At 37.1% G+C, this 17,076-nt stretch overlaps 1 protein-coding gene across 1 annotated transcript; it reads right to left on the reverse strand.

Moving 5' to 3' along the window:
* Positions 1-247: 247 nt before the first annotated feature.
* SLC25A40 (solute carrier family 25, member 40) lies at positions 248-15,929 on the reverse strand. The gene is made up of 9 exons (XM_010182818.1): positions 15,842-15,929; positions 14,655-14,731; positions 11,894-11,961; positions 10,077-10,201; positions 8,656-8,829; positions 4,618-4,727; positions 4,226-4,307; positions 2,078-2,158; positions 248-363 (listed from the first exon to the last, which is right to left on the reverse strand). The coding sequence occupies exons 1-9, from the start codon at positions 15,927-15,929 to the stop codon at positions 248-250; spliced, it is 921 nt and encodes a 306-aa protein (XP_010181120.1).
* Positions 15,930-17,076: the final 1,147 nt, after the last annotated feature.

Genomic DNA, 17,076 nt, shown 5'->3' on the forward strand with positions numbered 1-17,076 from the left:
AAGTCACAAAATCTTCAATGATAGTTTAAGGGTCATGTGTATTTTCTTAGTCTTAAGAAGACAGAGAATGTGGATTTATCCTTTGTGAAACATTTAAAAATTAAGCTATTTAGTGACTGAAGTACTTAGTTACCAAATGCAATGGCAGAAATTCACTGGGAAATCTGAAAAATGCCTTGACAGGTTCAAATATGGTACAGTCTATTTCACTGTGTATTTTGACTGCACGCAGTCAGATGAAGGAGAATTAAGGATGTTGGTTCATTTTTTCATTTAAATGAGAGAAGAAGGACTTCCCATATTCATATGTGCTGATCATTATAGCACAAGCAGGAGCAACTTTAAACAGCCGTGGAGTAACACCTGCCCAGAAGAGAAAGGAAAGTATTCACTATCATTTCTTCTCAGACTGAAGCGCTGTAGTACCATTTAGTGGTCACAATATATTGATACCACAGTATATCAGTGAAGAACTGGGATTCTGCCTATCCAAAATACCGAAATTACTGGCTGTAGGTATTACCACTGTAATAACCTTATGTGCTCACCTGTGCCATTCTGTGGGGCCACCTGCCTCAAGGACATTGTGTCTCCAGAGGTGGAGCACCTTGACCTGTGGGGCTACTTTATTCAATTGCTCAAGAGAACAGCTCTATGCTCCATTACTCACATGTCAAGACCAAATGTAGGTATTCTAACCTATGAACTACATTCCAACCAAAATATCTAACAATATTGATGTTTTGTGGTGTCTTGCATTCTGCTGGCATCATTGCTCTGAAACACGCAAATTCTGTTACCCAGCTATGTCATCACTCTGCAGCAAGTAAAGCAATTTAATCTTTTTCAGTGAACACAAAAAGGCTTGCAAGTCTTCAACCAACTGTGCAGCCATTCATACAAGGAACCCTAATGAACCACTGCAGTGCTGTCATGACTGGTAAGTATCCTGGGTTTGGAATGTCTCATGCAGTTGTTCATTTAAGCATGAACTACTATAGGCTTTTATCTCAATCTCACTTGTGTCTCAAAATCTTTTCATTTCTTCCTTAGGCTGCCAGGGTCACACATGACAACACCTGTGAATGACAAAGGACTTCTTTGTATGGCAACAACAGAGTATTGCCCCAGCCCTTCAACAGAACAGGACCACAGCAGCCTCATCTGCCAGGTAGACTTGCTGAGGACAGAAACACATGGGAATCTCTTCTCCTAAAGGCTGGGAGAAGGGCATGGGGGGAGCTGAACCACAATGTCAGGGAAAAAATCAAGCTTAGGGAGATGAGCATTCTGAGGTGAACACACAGGAAGTAAAGAGCATTTTGTAACTTTGAGCATTTTATATACATTCCAGTTGCCATACATAGAAAGGAGGATATTCCAAAGCAAAACACTTTAAAAATGGTTTAAAAAGTGATACTGTATTAGTCTGGTGATAGCTAGTAAATTATTGATAGAACTACTTGAACACACATATTCAGCAAAGGCAAAGTTTCACCCCCAGGTAAAGATTTGCTTTTGTTTAATGAATGGTAGCAGTTATTCACAAAAAGATATGAACCAGTAATTAGAATTCTTGAACATTCACACTGTGAATATCCATTTCCACTGTCATGTGAGTGAGGCTGGAGACTCCCATTCTCTCAGTTCCTGTCGCATGTGGCAGCAGTCCCAGACTGCCTTTGTGCATACTCAGGCACAGGGAGTGGGAAAGGCCTAGCACCACCTGAGGTTCCTCTTAATTCCCACTTGGCCACAATACAGGAAAGGGAGAGAAGGTAGATAGTGAGTGCACTTGTGGATGACAGGTCTCAAAGAAGTCTGTTAGGTGATAATCACAGCAGAGCATACAGTGCACTCCCAAAATGTAACACAGCAACCTCCATATTGATATTTACTTGGATACAAATCATGGACGAGCAGTGTGAAACAAAACTTACAAGCATTCACCATGAAATGTATTTCTTTGAATGGTGGAAGAATATTTAGTTATAGGTACAGGTATAATCACTTGTTACTGATTTAAAACTTTCTCTCTAGTCTGAGGGGTTTTTTAGAAAGATATCAAAAGATTTACCAGCAAATAATCCAGCAATCCCGTTTTTAGCAACAATTTTCCTCATAACTGCACAGGTTGATATACAGTCCCTCTGTGGAACTTAATACAGTACAAGAAAACAGTGAATTAAGCGATATATATACAATGTCACTGAAAAATATTTTTAGAAATCAGAGACAGTCACTTCAGATGTAATTATTAAGTTTAATTAATTTTATCTAAGTATTATCCATACTATTTATACAGGATGTTAAAGTCACACAGTACTGAAGTTAAAATAGCATTGTCTCTGCCTATTTCAGTGGGGTTGGACTACATGATCTTTAAGGTCCCTTCCAACCCAATACACTCTATGAGTCTATGATGCTATGACTTGGAAAAACCTGGAGTAACACCTGGAGTAAGATACATGAACAGAGACAATATTCGTTACTAGAGTAACTGATTAGTTGAAAAAAGTCATTGAGCTTTCAAATGACTCAGTTTCTCTCCATGTCACTTTATAGGTGCAGCTAAAAGATCATCACAACTCAGATTTTTAACCAAGAACTTGCCTTTATGGTAAACTGAGAATCGATATCGTAAGAATGAATCATAGGAATTAATAGAATAATTAAGCTAGGACACTACACCTTATGACTAAGTTTACAAAAATCAAGCTCCCCCTAAATTTGTAAGTTAGTTTAAGAAAGTACAGATCTATGAGATGTATACTGCAGTCCCTTGTAGATCTACATCACATACCATAAGCAACTTAACTGCAGCAGCATCAAGAAGCAATCTGCATTGCAGATATATGCAACTGTTTCAGACAGAGGACATTTTTTGTACTATTTCACTCTGCACATGTCGTTTTCATTGATCTATAATATGAAATTATTTTCTAGGTAAAAATTAAAACACTTTCATAATATACATTCAACAGGAACATCCCACAGCATCTGGAAGCTGCAAAATATTTTTGCAGCCACAGAGAGACAATGTGTAGATATGTAGTCAGTGTTCAACCCTAACAGCAACTGCATTTGGAAAGAATTAAACTATCAGCCTAATAAATATATGGTGGCTACCTCTGATTCAAAGTGGTGTTAGCAATAAATTCTTACATTCATCAGCTCAAGGGAGAAATTGAAGGAACTGAAACACAGTAACTATTTATATTCAAAGCTTTTTTGATCTTTGTTCTGCCATGACACATAAATATGTTTTCTCAAGAATTCTACCAGAAAAATATAATTTACCTTATTAAGAATGAAACCTTACGCCAAAAAGTGAGCACTATGTTTTCATAACATCGTTCTGAACTACGGCCTTCAAATTAGTTTCCAAACAGAAACTGTCTGGGTACTCAGCCTTTTTACTGGTCTGTAGTCTTAAAGCCACGATCTAACATTTAAGTTAATGAAAGTCCCTCACTGGTCCAGGTCCTAAGCAATAAAAAAAGTTTTTATATACAACTTATATTTGTATAAAACACAGCAGTGCTCTACTGAACACAGAACAAACTTTCATCCTGTGAACAGAACACAGAACTCTTTCATCCTTTAAAGCTGTTAGGATATTCATAATAGACCCTCAAAAATAATATCTTTGAAATCACACAAAAATAAAATAAAAAAATACACAACCTGAGCACAGTGCTTTCTCTCTCTAGTCTAATATTTAACAAAAGAAGAATATCATTATGAAGGAGCAAGTGGTAGTGAATGCACAAACATTTGTAATGTTGTTTTTTATGAACTCGGAAGTCTTTTTGAATAGATCACTGTTCACCTGAATATTTTAGAAGAAATTGAAATTTTGCCTATTTACATATAATTTATTTAAAGGTGTACAAATTTGCAATTGGTCTGCCTAGATGTAACAGCACTACATTTTTGTTCATATTTTATACCATCTTATTAACCTAAACAGTGCTGCACTCACACCTTTTCCCCCCTCCATGCTATTAATGAAATATTATATTTATCATAGGAGATAAAAAATATCCTATGATATGTTACAATTTGGAAAAGAAAAAAAGACCTTAGTGATAGAATTTTTAGATAAACTTTAGAAAGAAAGACAAATATTTAAAATGCCTACCAAAAGTCTACATACTTGAACATTATGTTTTATTTTTCCAAACATTATGGGTTTGGCTTTTTCTTCTTACCAGGAACTTACTTTTTAAGGTCTTGCTCTCCCAAAGTTCAGTCTGCCTATATGTTTTCACTACATCAAATGGCTGAGTTATGACAGCTGCAATCTATCAGGAAAAGAGTTTTATGTTAGAACACAAACAATTAAAATTTTATTAAAATTTTTAAAGTGCATACAATTCAAAACTAGACATGATATTCCAAGTGCCTGATATTATTAAAGTCTCGTATTTCAGAACACTGTAATTTATTCACATATACCTAATACAGTTTGAATGCCAAGCCATGTGTGTTTTTGTACACACACCCCAAAACATACATCATTCCGGAGAGAATCATGTAAAATCATACATGTTTTAAATGGTTTATTAGTGATAATAATAAAGAGTAGTATTAGAAACAAAAATTTACACTTACAGTGCCAGATGCTGCTCCTGAAGTAAAAGCAATAAAAAGTGTTGGTTCATGTGCACCAAGCTCCTTACACATCATCCTCTTGAAACGTTCATAATTATACCAGTATGTTGCTATGGTTTAAAAAAAGATAAGCTTGCATTACAACAAATTCACATATCAAATACAGAAATCCTCTTATCAAGTACAGATGTAAAATTTCTATTTTGGCAACAGGAACAAAAAGAAACAAGAGCTGAAAGCAAAGTAAAAGTGTTCTGATAAAAGTGTGATGATCCATGGACAGCCTGCCTTGTTGCCCTTATCTCCATATTCTAAATCTCTTCATATGGTACAAATTAGCCTAAGAATTTTGTAATTCCCATAAAGTAACTCCTACCTTAATATCATCTAGCCCAAGCACTACAAAATTCATATAACAGGGTTTTTTTAAAATTAAATTTAGCACAAATTAAAATGTAGGCTTCTAATTATTTGCTACGTTTTCAGGCATATTTCACACACTTCATAGATCTCACTAATTCTATACAAACGTGTTATATATAAAATCAAAGGTTGCTCAGGACTGCCTCTACTCTTCTGGGACACAGTGTAAAATTTAATTCTCAGAGAACTAAGACGTACAATTTCACTCTCTGGAATTACTAAGCGGGGAATTGCTCTGTGAGGACTTTTGTCTGCTGAACTAAACTGCACTCTTCCTGCAGTCTAACTAAACTCTTTAAACTGTACGCTACTGGGCTGAATTATAGGGTTACTCCTTGCAGCAGTTGGTCAAGTAAATACTGCAAATGACGGCTGGATATCCTGAAAGATAACGGCGCCTCATTCAGCACTGAGTTCTGGAGGTTGTGCCAGCAGAGAAATATCAAAGTATTTTCTTGCTGTGGAGACAGCCAGCACATGCATCTCAGAAGGCATTTTCGAGGTTTGAGGAAAACCTACTGTTGAACTGTATCAAACCCTAATTTATATTAAATTATCTAAATCAAGGACTTTGCTTAAGGACTTGCAGGAATCCTTCCCCTTCTCCTTGCCCTCTACTCTGTGCTGGTGAGATCACATCTGTACGGCGATTGAGAGACGGGACGCAGCTTGATGCAACCAAAATGTCGGTTTATTGTGTGCAGTGACTTCCTTATATACGTTTACATGGGCTGCGTATTTTAAACTGATTGGTTCATTTGCGCGCGGCTGCATTTGATTGGTCAGTGATGCACTGTTACACTAACAAACACCTCTTGCCTTTCAGGCAGAGCCCCTGATGGCTTTCTCAGCAGGGTGCCTGGAACTTGCTTTTCTCAGGGTTGAAATACCTGTTTTTCCAGTCCTTGTTTACCCCTTTTATGGTCATGACTTAAGCAGCACTCAGGGTCCTGCTCCCCAGGCCCTGTCCTACACATCTGGAATACTATGTTCAGTTCTGAGCCCCTCAGTTCAAGAAGGACAGGGAATTCCTTGAAAGAGTCCAGTGCAGAGCCACAAAGATGATGGAGGGAGTGGAGCATCTCCCTTATGAGAAGCAGCTGAGGGAGCTGGGTCTCTTTAGCTTGGAGAAGAGGAGACTGAGGGGTGACCTCATTAATGTTTATAAATTTGTAAAGGGCGAGTGTCAGGAGGAAGGAGCCAGACTCTTCTCTCTGATGTCCAATGACAGGACAAGGGCCAATGGGTGCAAGCTGGAGCACAGGAGGTTCAACCTGAACATGAGGAAAAACTTTTTTACTGTAAGGGTGACGGAGCACTGGACCAGGCTGCCCAGAGAGGTTGTGGAGTCTCCTTCTCTGGAGACATTCAAAACCCGCCTGGACGCATTCCTGTGTGACCTGGTCTAGGTGATCCTGCTCTGGCAGGGGGGTTGGACTGGATGATCTTTCGAGGTCCCTTCCAACTCCTAATGCTTTGCTGTTTGACTGTTTGCACAGAGGAGCTGCTTTCTAAATACAAATTGGTTCACTGATTTTAATTGCTCTTGGAAGAGCTAACTTGAGCTAACTGCAGCTGTTGGGACATCATTCAAACAGAAGAGCTAAGATTGCAGGTATTAAGGGAGCATATGTTAACTGCATAGAGTATTTATAAGGAAAAAAAATCAGAAAACACATTTGGAAAAGGCATTAAGCAGCATTAAACACCCTTAGCTTTATATAATCAGAGTTCTGTGGCATCTAATTTTGAGGGTTTTTTAAGAATACATTTTCCTTTACTCATACATCTACCTGCCTTCTCAAATCTGGCTCTTTAACAGTAGTCCTTAACCTATAAAGCAGTAGCTGCCTGTTAACCTGTGCCTCTACCTTTCCAGCACCCCATGATGCCTACAAAGTACTGGGCACAGAAAAATGTCCGCTGGCTGTGAAGTGAATGCCAGAGCGGTGCGAAGACTGACTTAAAATCAACGAGGATGTTTTGGACCGGTGGTGGAACAGCAGGCATGGATACAAGAATCTGAAAAGGGCTGAGAAGAACACACGCACATCACCTTAGTGCCCTCTTCCCCGTGCACTCCTTCACAGTCCTCTGATCTTCCCACTCTGTTAAAAGCAGCAGAGTGAAGGAAGATTCCTAGCTCCTGTTACATTGCTACAGACTAAAATCAGTAGGATAGTAAGAGTTTACTCTTGAAGTCAGACAACAGAAATTAGATGAAGAATTTTAGAGTTCCCTTACAAAGCTTCACAGAACAGCCTAAGAGAAAGATACTTTGGGCAGAGAAAAAAATAAGTAAATTAAAAATCAATATTCAACAGGAAACACTTTGGGCAAAAGGTTCAGATGAATTCTGACAGTTATCTTTAGCCTTAGAGAAGGCATGTTTCCATAGGTTCAGAAGCTTTCCCTATCACAGAAGGCTAAATTAAGTCCTATCAATTAATAGGATCCTTAAGCAGGAAATACAATCCAACCACAATGTTCAAACACCCAACAAAGTGAAAGAAATCAGAGTATTATTCTTTCTGAAATGAAAATGGCTGAAATAACTTAGTTCTGTTAACTCAACTGCTAAGCGCAATTTTTAAGGAAATATCCTAATCACCCCCACTTACCGTGCATTGGTTTGGTTCACAGCAAATTTACAATGTGCTCCAGGTGCACATCTAAATATGTTCAAATCCCATAAAAGTCCAAACCAATGACTGGTCACTAGACTGGATCCACAACTTAAATTAGATATCAGATTATCCTAAGAATGAAGTAGAACAAAGATAGTGGGTCAAATTCTCCACCTTCCAAAAATAGGCTTGAAGCATTTTTCTGGGCAAACACAAGGTGTTCAAAGGTGTTACTACTGATACTACCCAAAGGACATAAACTGCTTCAAGGACAATTGATGCCTGATGATCCATGAGTGATTTGACAAAAATGGGCCTCAGAGAGACAGGGGCTTTCACCACTGTTATTAACAAGTCCTTCAGCAGTCTCCGCTGTAGGTGATGACTTAGCAGAGCTGTGACAAAAAGAGAACTCTGTCCCAGTTCTCTTAAGGAATAGTCCTAGGACAAGCTATGCTCTGTATCAGACTTTTCTTCTAGACTTTCAGCTTTGGAGCTTTGCTAACAAGTGGTTCTGTAGCTTCATGGTTTTTTGGAGCAGTTACACAAACTAATTTGTCATGCTAACAAAAATTCCTGAAGATGCTACTGTGTGACTCTCTCTTTGTACATGTTTTCAAAATTAAGCACTCAGATACAGCATGTTTCTCTATAAGGAAATAGGCACTATACCTATCACAGAGAAAATTTCCTACTGTAAGTCTTCAAAAACAGTCATTGCATAAGCTAAAGATGAGAAGAAAGAGTCAAAGAATAGAGAAAGGGAATGTAACAATGAACTCTAGCTGATATCCACAAACAAAATAGGAAAAATAAAAAGGTCCTCAAAGAATTTATAAATAAAAACACTCAAAAGAGAACAAGTAAATCTCAGTCATTCCTAAAGCTAACCATTAAAACTACCTAAAATCACAGAAAAAGTCTAGAAGAGTTATGCATAAACAGATCTCCTGACATAACACAAACTTGCACAGAACATGAACCCTACCCGAGAAAGGCACATCTCTCAGAACAGTAGAACTCCAGCCCCTCCACAGGGAAAACCACCCGTCTGCAGCCACTTTATTGCTGATACATGTGTACAGTTGCTTGTAGGACAACCTGCGATACTGCATACTAGTATTGATCAGCTCCAGGGGGTTCACTACAGAAACTGTACCAACTGAAGGGAGAAAAATAAGGGCTTTTTTTAAAATCAACATTTACTATTAATCTTTCCTGAACATTCAACTCAGGTCTCACCTTGCTTTATATATTTGATTCCTTTCAACTGTCCCATTTACCTTGAGATATTTCCCAAAATAAGTTTCCTTTCCAGGTGGGACTTTGAGCAACCTGGTGCAGTGGGAGGTGTCCCTGCCCATGGCAGGGGGGGTTGGACCAGATGATCTTTAAGGTCCCTTCCAACCCAAACCATTCTATGATTCTATGATATCTAGCCATAGTACCTAAACTTTCTGGGCATACAAGCTACCTACCTTTTTTCACTACTAGCATGTTGTAATCCATATAACATGTGAAGAATCATCACTTTCAGATTTATTACATAAATAGGCTGACAATTTCAAGTACTTATAAATATTAATTTTGGACAAAAATGATGGCTAGAGATTAAGTTTTTATTGATTTCTAAGCATCGTTGCCATTTTATTTTAAACTATCAAGAATATTTAGCAGGCAATATGTATCTGATAAAGTAACTCTCTTGCATCTCACGGAAAGATCAGTGAGTCACCGCTCACTAACAAGCTCCCATCACACATGTAACAGACTTAAATGATTTTACTAGATTGAAGAACTCCTGTTGCTGGGATAAGGTTTCTTTGACATGTCACCACAGAATAACAATTCTTTTTCCACTAGTCTTCCAGTCCTCCTCATAGTTTTCACAAGTAGAATATGGAACTACTTCCTCAAGAGTCTTCTAAGAAAGCCCAAAAATACATGACCTGAGCTACTTCTACAAAAACAGATGAGGAAAAGGATAAAAACAAATTCAGTCCCCTTTATGTCATTCAGCAGTAAAACCATTCAAATTTTAATTTTCCTTGTAATCACCTGTGTAGTTTCCATTATAGACAAGAATGTTTATTAGATTTACAACAAAACAGACTTAAATTAAACTGTCCTTGTTAGAAGTCTAGAAATATAAAATTTTGAACAAATTACACATGTAGTGAAAATGTAACAGCAAAAATAAATCACGTTATTCCAAGTTAGAGGGTGACATTGCCCAAGAAATATTAGGTAATTACAGTATTCGTTTCGTATGCCCAGCTACATGTAATATTATCCCTCATGTAAAGTCACAGCAAATTTACTTAAAAAAACAAAACAAAACAACAAAACCAAGAAAACAGCATACAGGTATTTTATTTCAGTTTTATCTTTAAACAGACGACAACTTACATCTGCTTAAGCAACCTGCAATAATTGGAATGTGTTCCTCATCCTTTCCTACTCTAGATTTCAGAGCTTCACTCAGTTGGTCATAGCAGGTAAAACAGATTACTGTGGTAGGAAGTGCCATTATTCTAAAATATAAGAGAGGGAATCTAAATTAATACAAGCAAAGCAGGAGCATAAAGTCAACCATCTTGTATGGATATTTTGCTTAAATATGAAAAAGTTTTATCTCCAGCTGTGTTTATGGATGAAGAAAAAGCTTTAATCCCATGACTTTGATTTACTGCCTCTAGCTCAGAGTTTCAAATCCACAGTTTTCTCAGTTTTCCATTTCATTAGAAAAAGCTTTAAGTAAAATTATGGTGGACTAGCTCACCCAAAATTTATTTCATATCAGCTTCAGAAGTATATTGATAAAGGAATGGAATTGAAAGATCTCAACATGAAACAATCAAACAAAAGATGGAAATAGCTACTAACCTTAAATTTTTATTCATTTAACACTTGGGGAGTATTTTCTCAATCTTAATCAACACGATTCTCACTACTTGAAAGACAATGTGGGATGAGTAAATATAAGCTTTTTCCATTCCAGCATAGTACAGACTATAAAAACAAATGCTAGATCTTATAATCATTAGGTGTAGGGGTAAAGCACCCTATCTTACTATACAATGGCAATTATATTCCTTTGTTATGTCTGAGCCAGTAAAGCAGGTACCACCATTACCGTAAAACAGGGAAGACTGTCAAGCTTGGAAAACTAACGAGCCATAGTTTAGACCTTCTAAAAACTGCGTACATCTCTCCAATCAAGAGGCTAGTTCTTTCCTCTGCTGGAGTACAGAACATGTGTTGAAGAAAAAAAGCTGTCTTACATGAAATACAGACCTCTCAGTTCAGTTAGGTCCTAAGGGCTTATATATTGAAATTGCCACACGCAGCAGGATAAATAACAAGGCCTGAGCTCCACCATGCTTTGCTTTTTTGTGCCTATATACTGAGCACTGTGTGCAAATCAAACGTGTACCAGTGCTTTCCCACTGGGCAACACTTAGTGTCTTACATGATACGACTTTAATATACATGTTAAATTTGAACACTTTCTTGGATTGTTTATGGAGGAAGACATACGGTCTTAATTACTATAGGTAACAGTTTAATATGAATAAAAAGGTAAAACAATTTGGTGCTATTTAGCCTAAAGAGAAGACCAGGAGATCTGATAACAGTGTTTAAATATGTGAATTGTCCTTGTAGAGAGAAAATGAATGATCTGTTTTCCATAACAAAGTTGGCTAGGATAAAAACCAATTAAGTTTTTTGGAATAAAGAAGATTTTAGTTAGATGTCTACAAAAAATTAAGTAAGGGTAATGAGGTACAATACTAGACTGTCTGTGGAAACAGCTGTGTTGCTTATTGCACGTCATTAATAATAAGCTAGGACAGCAAATATCTATCAAAGAAGAGAATTTTCTAACAACCACGTTCGAGCCTATGATTCGATGATGCTATCAAGGGGATGATTACAGTAAGGATACCACCTCTAAAAGGCAGAATAGAAAGTCTGATGTTCCTGCTAAAGTACTGAGAATATATCACAGAAGTTGCAAGGAGAAATCTCAAGATCTGGCAAAAGTTACAGTGTCTCTAGATGTTTCTGTTTGAACTGATTACATCATTATCTGTAACTTTAGAATTTACCAGATTTTTTAAATCACTTAGAAATAAACATACTAATTAGTCTAAATAATGAAGTATTTTTTTAACGATAATTCATAACATGTTACCACAAAAAACCCCAACCATTCAACATACAGTGTTGGAGGAAGTCCACTCCACAGTGATTTAATTCCCTCTGTTTGAATAAGTTTCACAAATGCATCCTGAATATACAACCAGTCAAAGAACAATAATTAGCTACAAACTTTTGTACCCAGTAATATATTTTAGCTACAAAATTAATGTACTAAAACATATGTTTCTAGATGTCTTAACATTGCAAGATCCCAATTCTGTAATTGCTTACGCTGTCATATTTAATCACACAAATATTTCCACTGAAGTGAAAAGAAGAATTTGTGACAGAAATTAATAATTTCCTTCCATCTTTAAAAGACCAAAGTAATAAGTTTTTATCAGTAACTGACAGCCCTGTGAATAAGTTATTTTCAGAACTAATATTTCCAGAAATATTTTCAGACAGCAGTAATAGGAGAGCAGTAACTAGTGAAAACTTCCCCAAAATAATCCACTAAAATACTTTTTAATACACAATAAAAGTTCTAGGTGTGCAATTAACTCCCAATGATTCTTCAATACTTGCTTTCTCTGGCAACAATGTAACAACATACGTGCAATTGGAAGCTTACAATTAATATCACAGTTGTCTCATATATTCCCAGACCAATAACAGCAGAGGAACACTAAACCTTGAAGATCATTCAACTGAAATCATCGTCAAAAAGACAAACTCCCTAATATAAGGATACCTAATTTTCTTAAATCATTTGGGGGAATGGATTGGGATTTGAATGATTAGAGTATGCTTAACACCAGACATTATCACAGGGCCTCAAAAGATACAGAGCCTGACAAACCACAAAAAGGACTCACAGGAAGAAAAGGGCAAATAGCTTTAGAGTGGACAGCCTTTATGGACTGATCCACTGAGGTAACAAGTTCAATGGAGAAAAAAAAAGACACAACTTATTAAAACAAGCCTGTCCTGAAAAAAAATGGAGCTCTGAGAGGGAGTCAAGAAACTCTAAAAGGTCCTAACAGGATCTGACAAAAAAAGACACTTCTGAGGGGAAAAAAAAATACAGTAAATGGCATACTAGTATTTTATGTTTTCTCCAGATATATTCTGTACTAGTTAGTTCGTATGTTTATAATCCAGATTAAACAAATTTACAATACAAGAAGGTATAGATAAAGGAGAAAGGACAAATGTAAATCCAATGACTGAGCAGCATATTTATATACCTTACTAACTAGATGGGCAAATACAGCAAAACATTTGTACAGTTCTATCACTGGAAACCTACCATGGCCACTGCAGTTTTCTTTACTGTACAGTTGTCCAGCACTGGGTTTTTTTAAAAAGAGAAAGTAGGTCCAATGATATGATAGTAATTCTTCTTTATGAATCACTTTGTCACAGAAAAATGAGCATAAAATCATGTCAAGTAGAAAACTAAGTGACTTTCTAAAAACTATATGGTAAAGTTAATTGAAAAATTCAAACTTATGAAGCTATCTTTTAAAAAATAACACTACTCAACATTCCATTCTTCTCAGAAATTTAATTCTGCAAATCCTTTATCACATGTGTAATTTAATGGTAGAGTCAAACAAAATCTGGATTAATGAAGCAGCATCACAGTGTCCCGCAGCAAATCTGCTTCAAATGTCTGGGTAAAATGCAAGTCCTACAAGTTTCAGTGGATCCAGAACTTGACACATGAACTTAACTTTCAAACGTTATCTGCATTGTTAGTGCAACTCAGGAGCATACTGGGAGGTGTGCAGGCAGAAGAGCTGCAAGCAGGTACAGGAAATCAGTACCTGCAATCAGCAGCTATTGACAATATAGCTCAGGTGGGGAAAATCAAATCATAGAGTCAGTATCCTGTGAAGAGAGCTGTGCAGCTGCCCCCTTGTTCATCTTAAGGAAGGAATAGGTATTTTCTTGTAGAAAGCATTAATTATCATTACCACATAAATTACACAGTGTAACCTTACAATCACCCTCTCAAATGATAACGGAACTAGAACTTGGAAAAAAGGAGTTACTAAAAGGAAACAGAAGTCATTTAGAATCATAGTAAACACCCTGCACACCTTGAAAATGTAGAAGCGTACAGACACCTTACCATGAACTTCTACAGCCCTTTTTCCCCCCCCCCCAGAGGGGAAAATGTTTACAATGTTATCAGACAGGAAAAAAGGAGAACTACAAATCCTGCATGGTTTGCAAGTGACTGTATGTATATTTTCTATTTTACTAGCAGCTGTACAGACAACAAATATTAGAGATACACAAAAACCATGGTGTGATCTTCTCTGAAAGTGCTAAAACTTCATAGAATTGAATCACAGAATCATTTAGGTGGGAAAAGACCTTTAAGATCATCGAGTCCAACCATCAACCTGGCACTGACAGGTCTACCTCTAAACCATGTCCCTAAGCACCACATCTTCATGTCTTTTAAATACCTCCAGGGATGGTGACTCCACCACTTCCCTGTGCAGCCTGTTCCAGTGCTTGACAACCCTTTCAGTGAAGAAACAATAGAAACATTTCTTATTGCCTTTTACAGCAGTAGCCAGATTAAGTACCAGTTGGACTCTGGCCCTTCTAATTTACTCCCTGCATAACCTCATGGGATCCCTGTAGTCCTCCTGAGCTACCTGCCCCTTCTTCCAAAGGTCATAAACTCTTCTTTTTTTCCTGACTTCCAGTTGGAGTCCCCATGAGAACAAGGGCTAATGATTGTGCAACTTCTCCCAGTTGCTTATAGAATATTTCATCTGCCTTTTCGCCCTAGTTGGGTCGTCTATAACAGACTCTCACCATGATATCTGCCTTGTTGGCCTTCCCCCTGATTGCTACCCATAAACACTCAACCTTATCATCACCATCATTAAGCTCTAGACAATCATTAAGCTTCAGACAATCAAAATACTCCCTTAACATACCCCACCATCTCTCCTTCCTTGCCTATCCCTTCTGAAGAGTTTATAGCCATCCATTGCAGCACTCTGGTTGCGTGAGTCATCCCACTAAGTTTCCATGATGGAATTCCACAGGTCTGATGTAGCTTTGCTTGCTATTTTAACTACCATCACAGGCCACATGGTAGAAAGACAGACTAGAAAGACTACGAATTTGACAGGTTTTTTGTGAGATCCTATTTTGTAAAAATTTGGAAATATTGTGGTGGAAAAATATTGCTTAGAAAATTGCACATTTACCTGCAGCATAATCAGCGTTAAATGTCAGAACCAAAGGCTAGCTTATGCCAGAAAGTAACTGAAAGAGGAAGTGAAGCTAATGAGCTTGGAGACCTCCAAGGGATATGAAGTGCTGAATCTAACCAAGGCCTCCTTGGATATGCATGGAGAAGCAGGTCCTGAGTGAGACAACTGAATATGAAGCAGAAGATGAATTTCACAGACTCTCCAGAAGTTTAAAAGCCTAATAAAAAGCTATCCTTAAAAGCAATGTTTAGGAATACCACCGCCACGTCACACACCCCTCCCCCTCAATACGAGGCTTTGACAGTGTAGAACGGCACTGCAGAATAAATTAATGTTACTACTGAAGTGGTAACATGAAGGGGACATCACACAGTGGACAGCCTTGCAGGATTTGTGTCTTTTAAAGTAGACTTTTATTTAAAATCCGTTTTTAAGCGGCAGGAAGTATGAAAATTAATTTTTATTATTAATTTTGTTTCTTGTAGAAAGCAAGCAATGAATTACTACACCCAGAGAAAAAAAAAGACATAGAAATGAAAAGTCAATAAAAATTATTCTTATTTTCAAAAATGGTTAAAGATTTTGAGGGACAAGAAAGATTTCATTTACTCACATTTGTTAAAATACAAAAAATACTAGAAAACTATTCAAAAATATCCTTGTTGAACATACTAGTGGAACTTTATAAACCATATAAATGCAGACATCATGCTGAGTCAAACTGAAGAGTAATCACTTCGCAAAGATTCTCTCTGTGGCAAGCTTGATCCTTTGCCTTACCAAGATGTATTATAGCTCCACAACAAGAGGCTATTGCTTGCTGAATAATGGTTGTGTTATCTAAGTTGTTAACACTCATTTCAGCCATGGCTTTATTCCCAGAGAAGAAAAACCTGTTGAGGAACAGAAAAACATATTGCAAGACTATGGTCAAAACTTGCACAAAGATCAAAGGAAAAAATATTTTTAATTTTCATTAATACATTAGGTATAAGCAGCAATAATGTCAATTTTAGTTTTCTACTTGTATATAAGGATCTCCATAATTTATTGAAATTTGAGTATTTGTGCCGTGTTTTAGAAATAATCTAAATTTTCTAAATTACAACAAATCTTTCAAATCCTTCTTACATCAATTATGCTTGTAATTTTTGTAAACCACATTAAATATTTAATACATATTACCTCATGCTGCAACAAAGGGTTTGGGAGCATGTAAATAATCTGTACAAAGATAAACTCCCAGCCTGCGGTCCACAAACTGTAGCACAGCAGAATAATTCATCTAGTCCTCCTCTTGCTTCCGTCACTCCTGTGAGAAAATCCAGATGTCTCCTGGTTGATCCAACAGTCACAGCCTACAGTGACAGCTCTATACTCTGGCAAGGTCCTTATGTAATAAACAGTCACTGACAAGTATTAACACTACCATTAAATACTAATTCCTTGAACAAATCCTGCTGTATAGCTGCAAAGGCAAGGTTACTATACCTTAGGAATGTAGTCATGGTATCTAAAAATAAGGAGCTTATATATTCCCAGTATCTGCAACTAGCAAGGACAGGAGAAAATAATGACATTTCAGGACACAAAATCTCCAAATAAAAGCATGTTTTGTCTATACAATAAAATAAAAAACGCATGCTGTATCTACGTGCAGTTGTAACTTTATTAGTTTACATTGATTTAAGCTTTTTATTTGATCTATGTTTTGCTACTTTCACTAAGTTTCAAATAAAAGATAAGAAAGATTAAGCTCCATAAACCAAGATTCGCTTCTCAGATGCTAACTACTAATCTGGGGGAAACTGTAACCTTTAAATATATTTTTAAAGTTATAAAAAAAACACCTTCCAGAATAGCATAATTAACCTGTTTATAAGCAGCAATCGGGCCGTGATCTCCAGAGGCAAAGCATTCCGCAATAAAAACGTGGAGCATCCTTAGGCAGAACCCCCAGCCTCTCGTCACTGTCCCCAAGTCCCAGCACAGCCGCAGGTCCCCGAGCCCGGCCA

Source organism: Mesitornis unicolor, unplaced genomic scaffold (assembly GCF_000695765.1).
Source record: "Mesitornis unicolor isolate BGI_N332 unplaced genomic scaffold, ASM69576v1 scaffold15174, whole genome shotgun sequence".
Taxonomy (NCBI): domain Eukaryota; kingdom Metazoa; phylum Chordata; class Aves; order Mesitornithiformes; family Mesitornithidae; genus Mesitornis; species Mesitornis unicolor.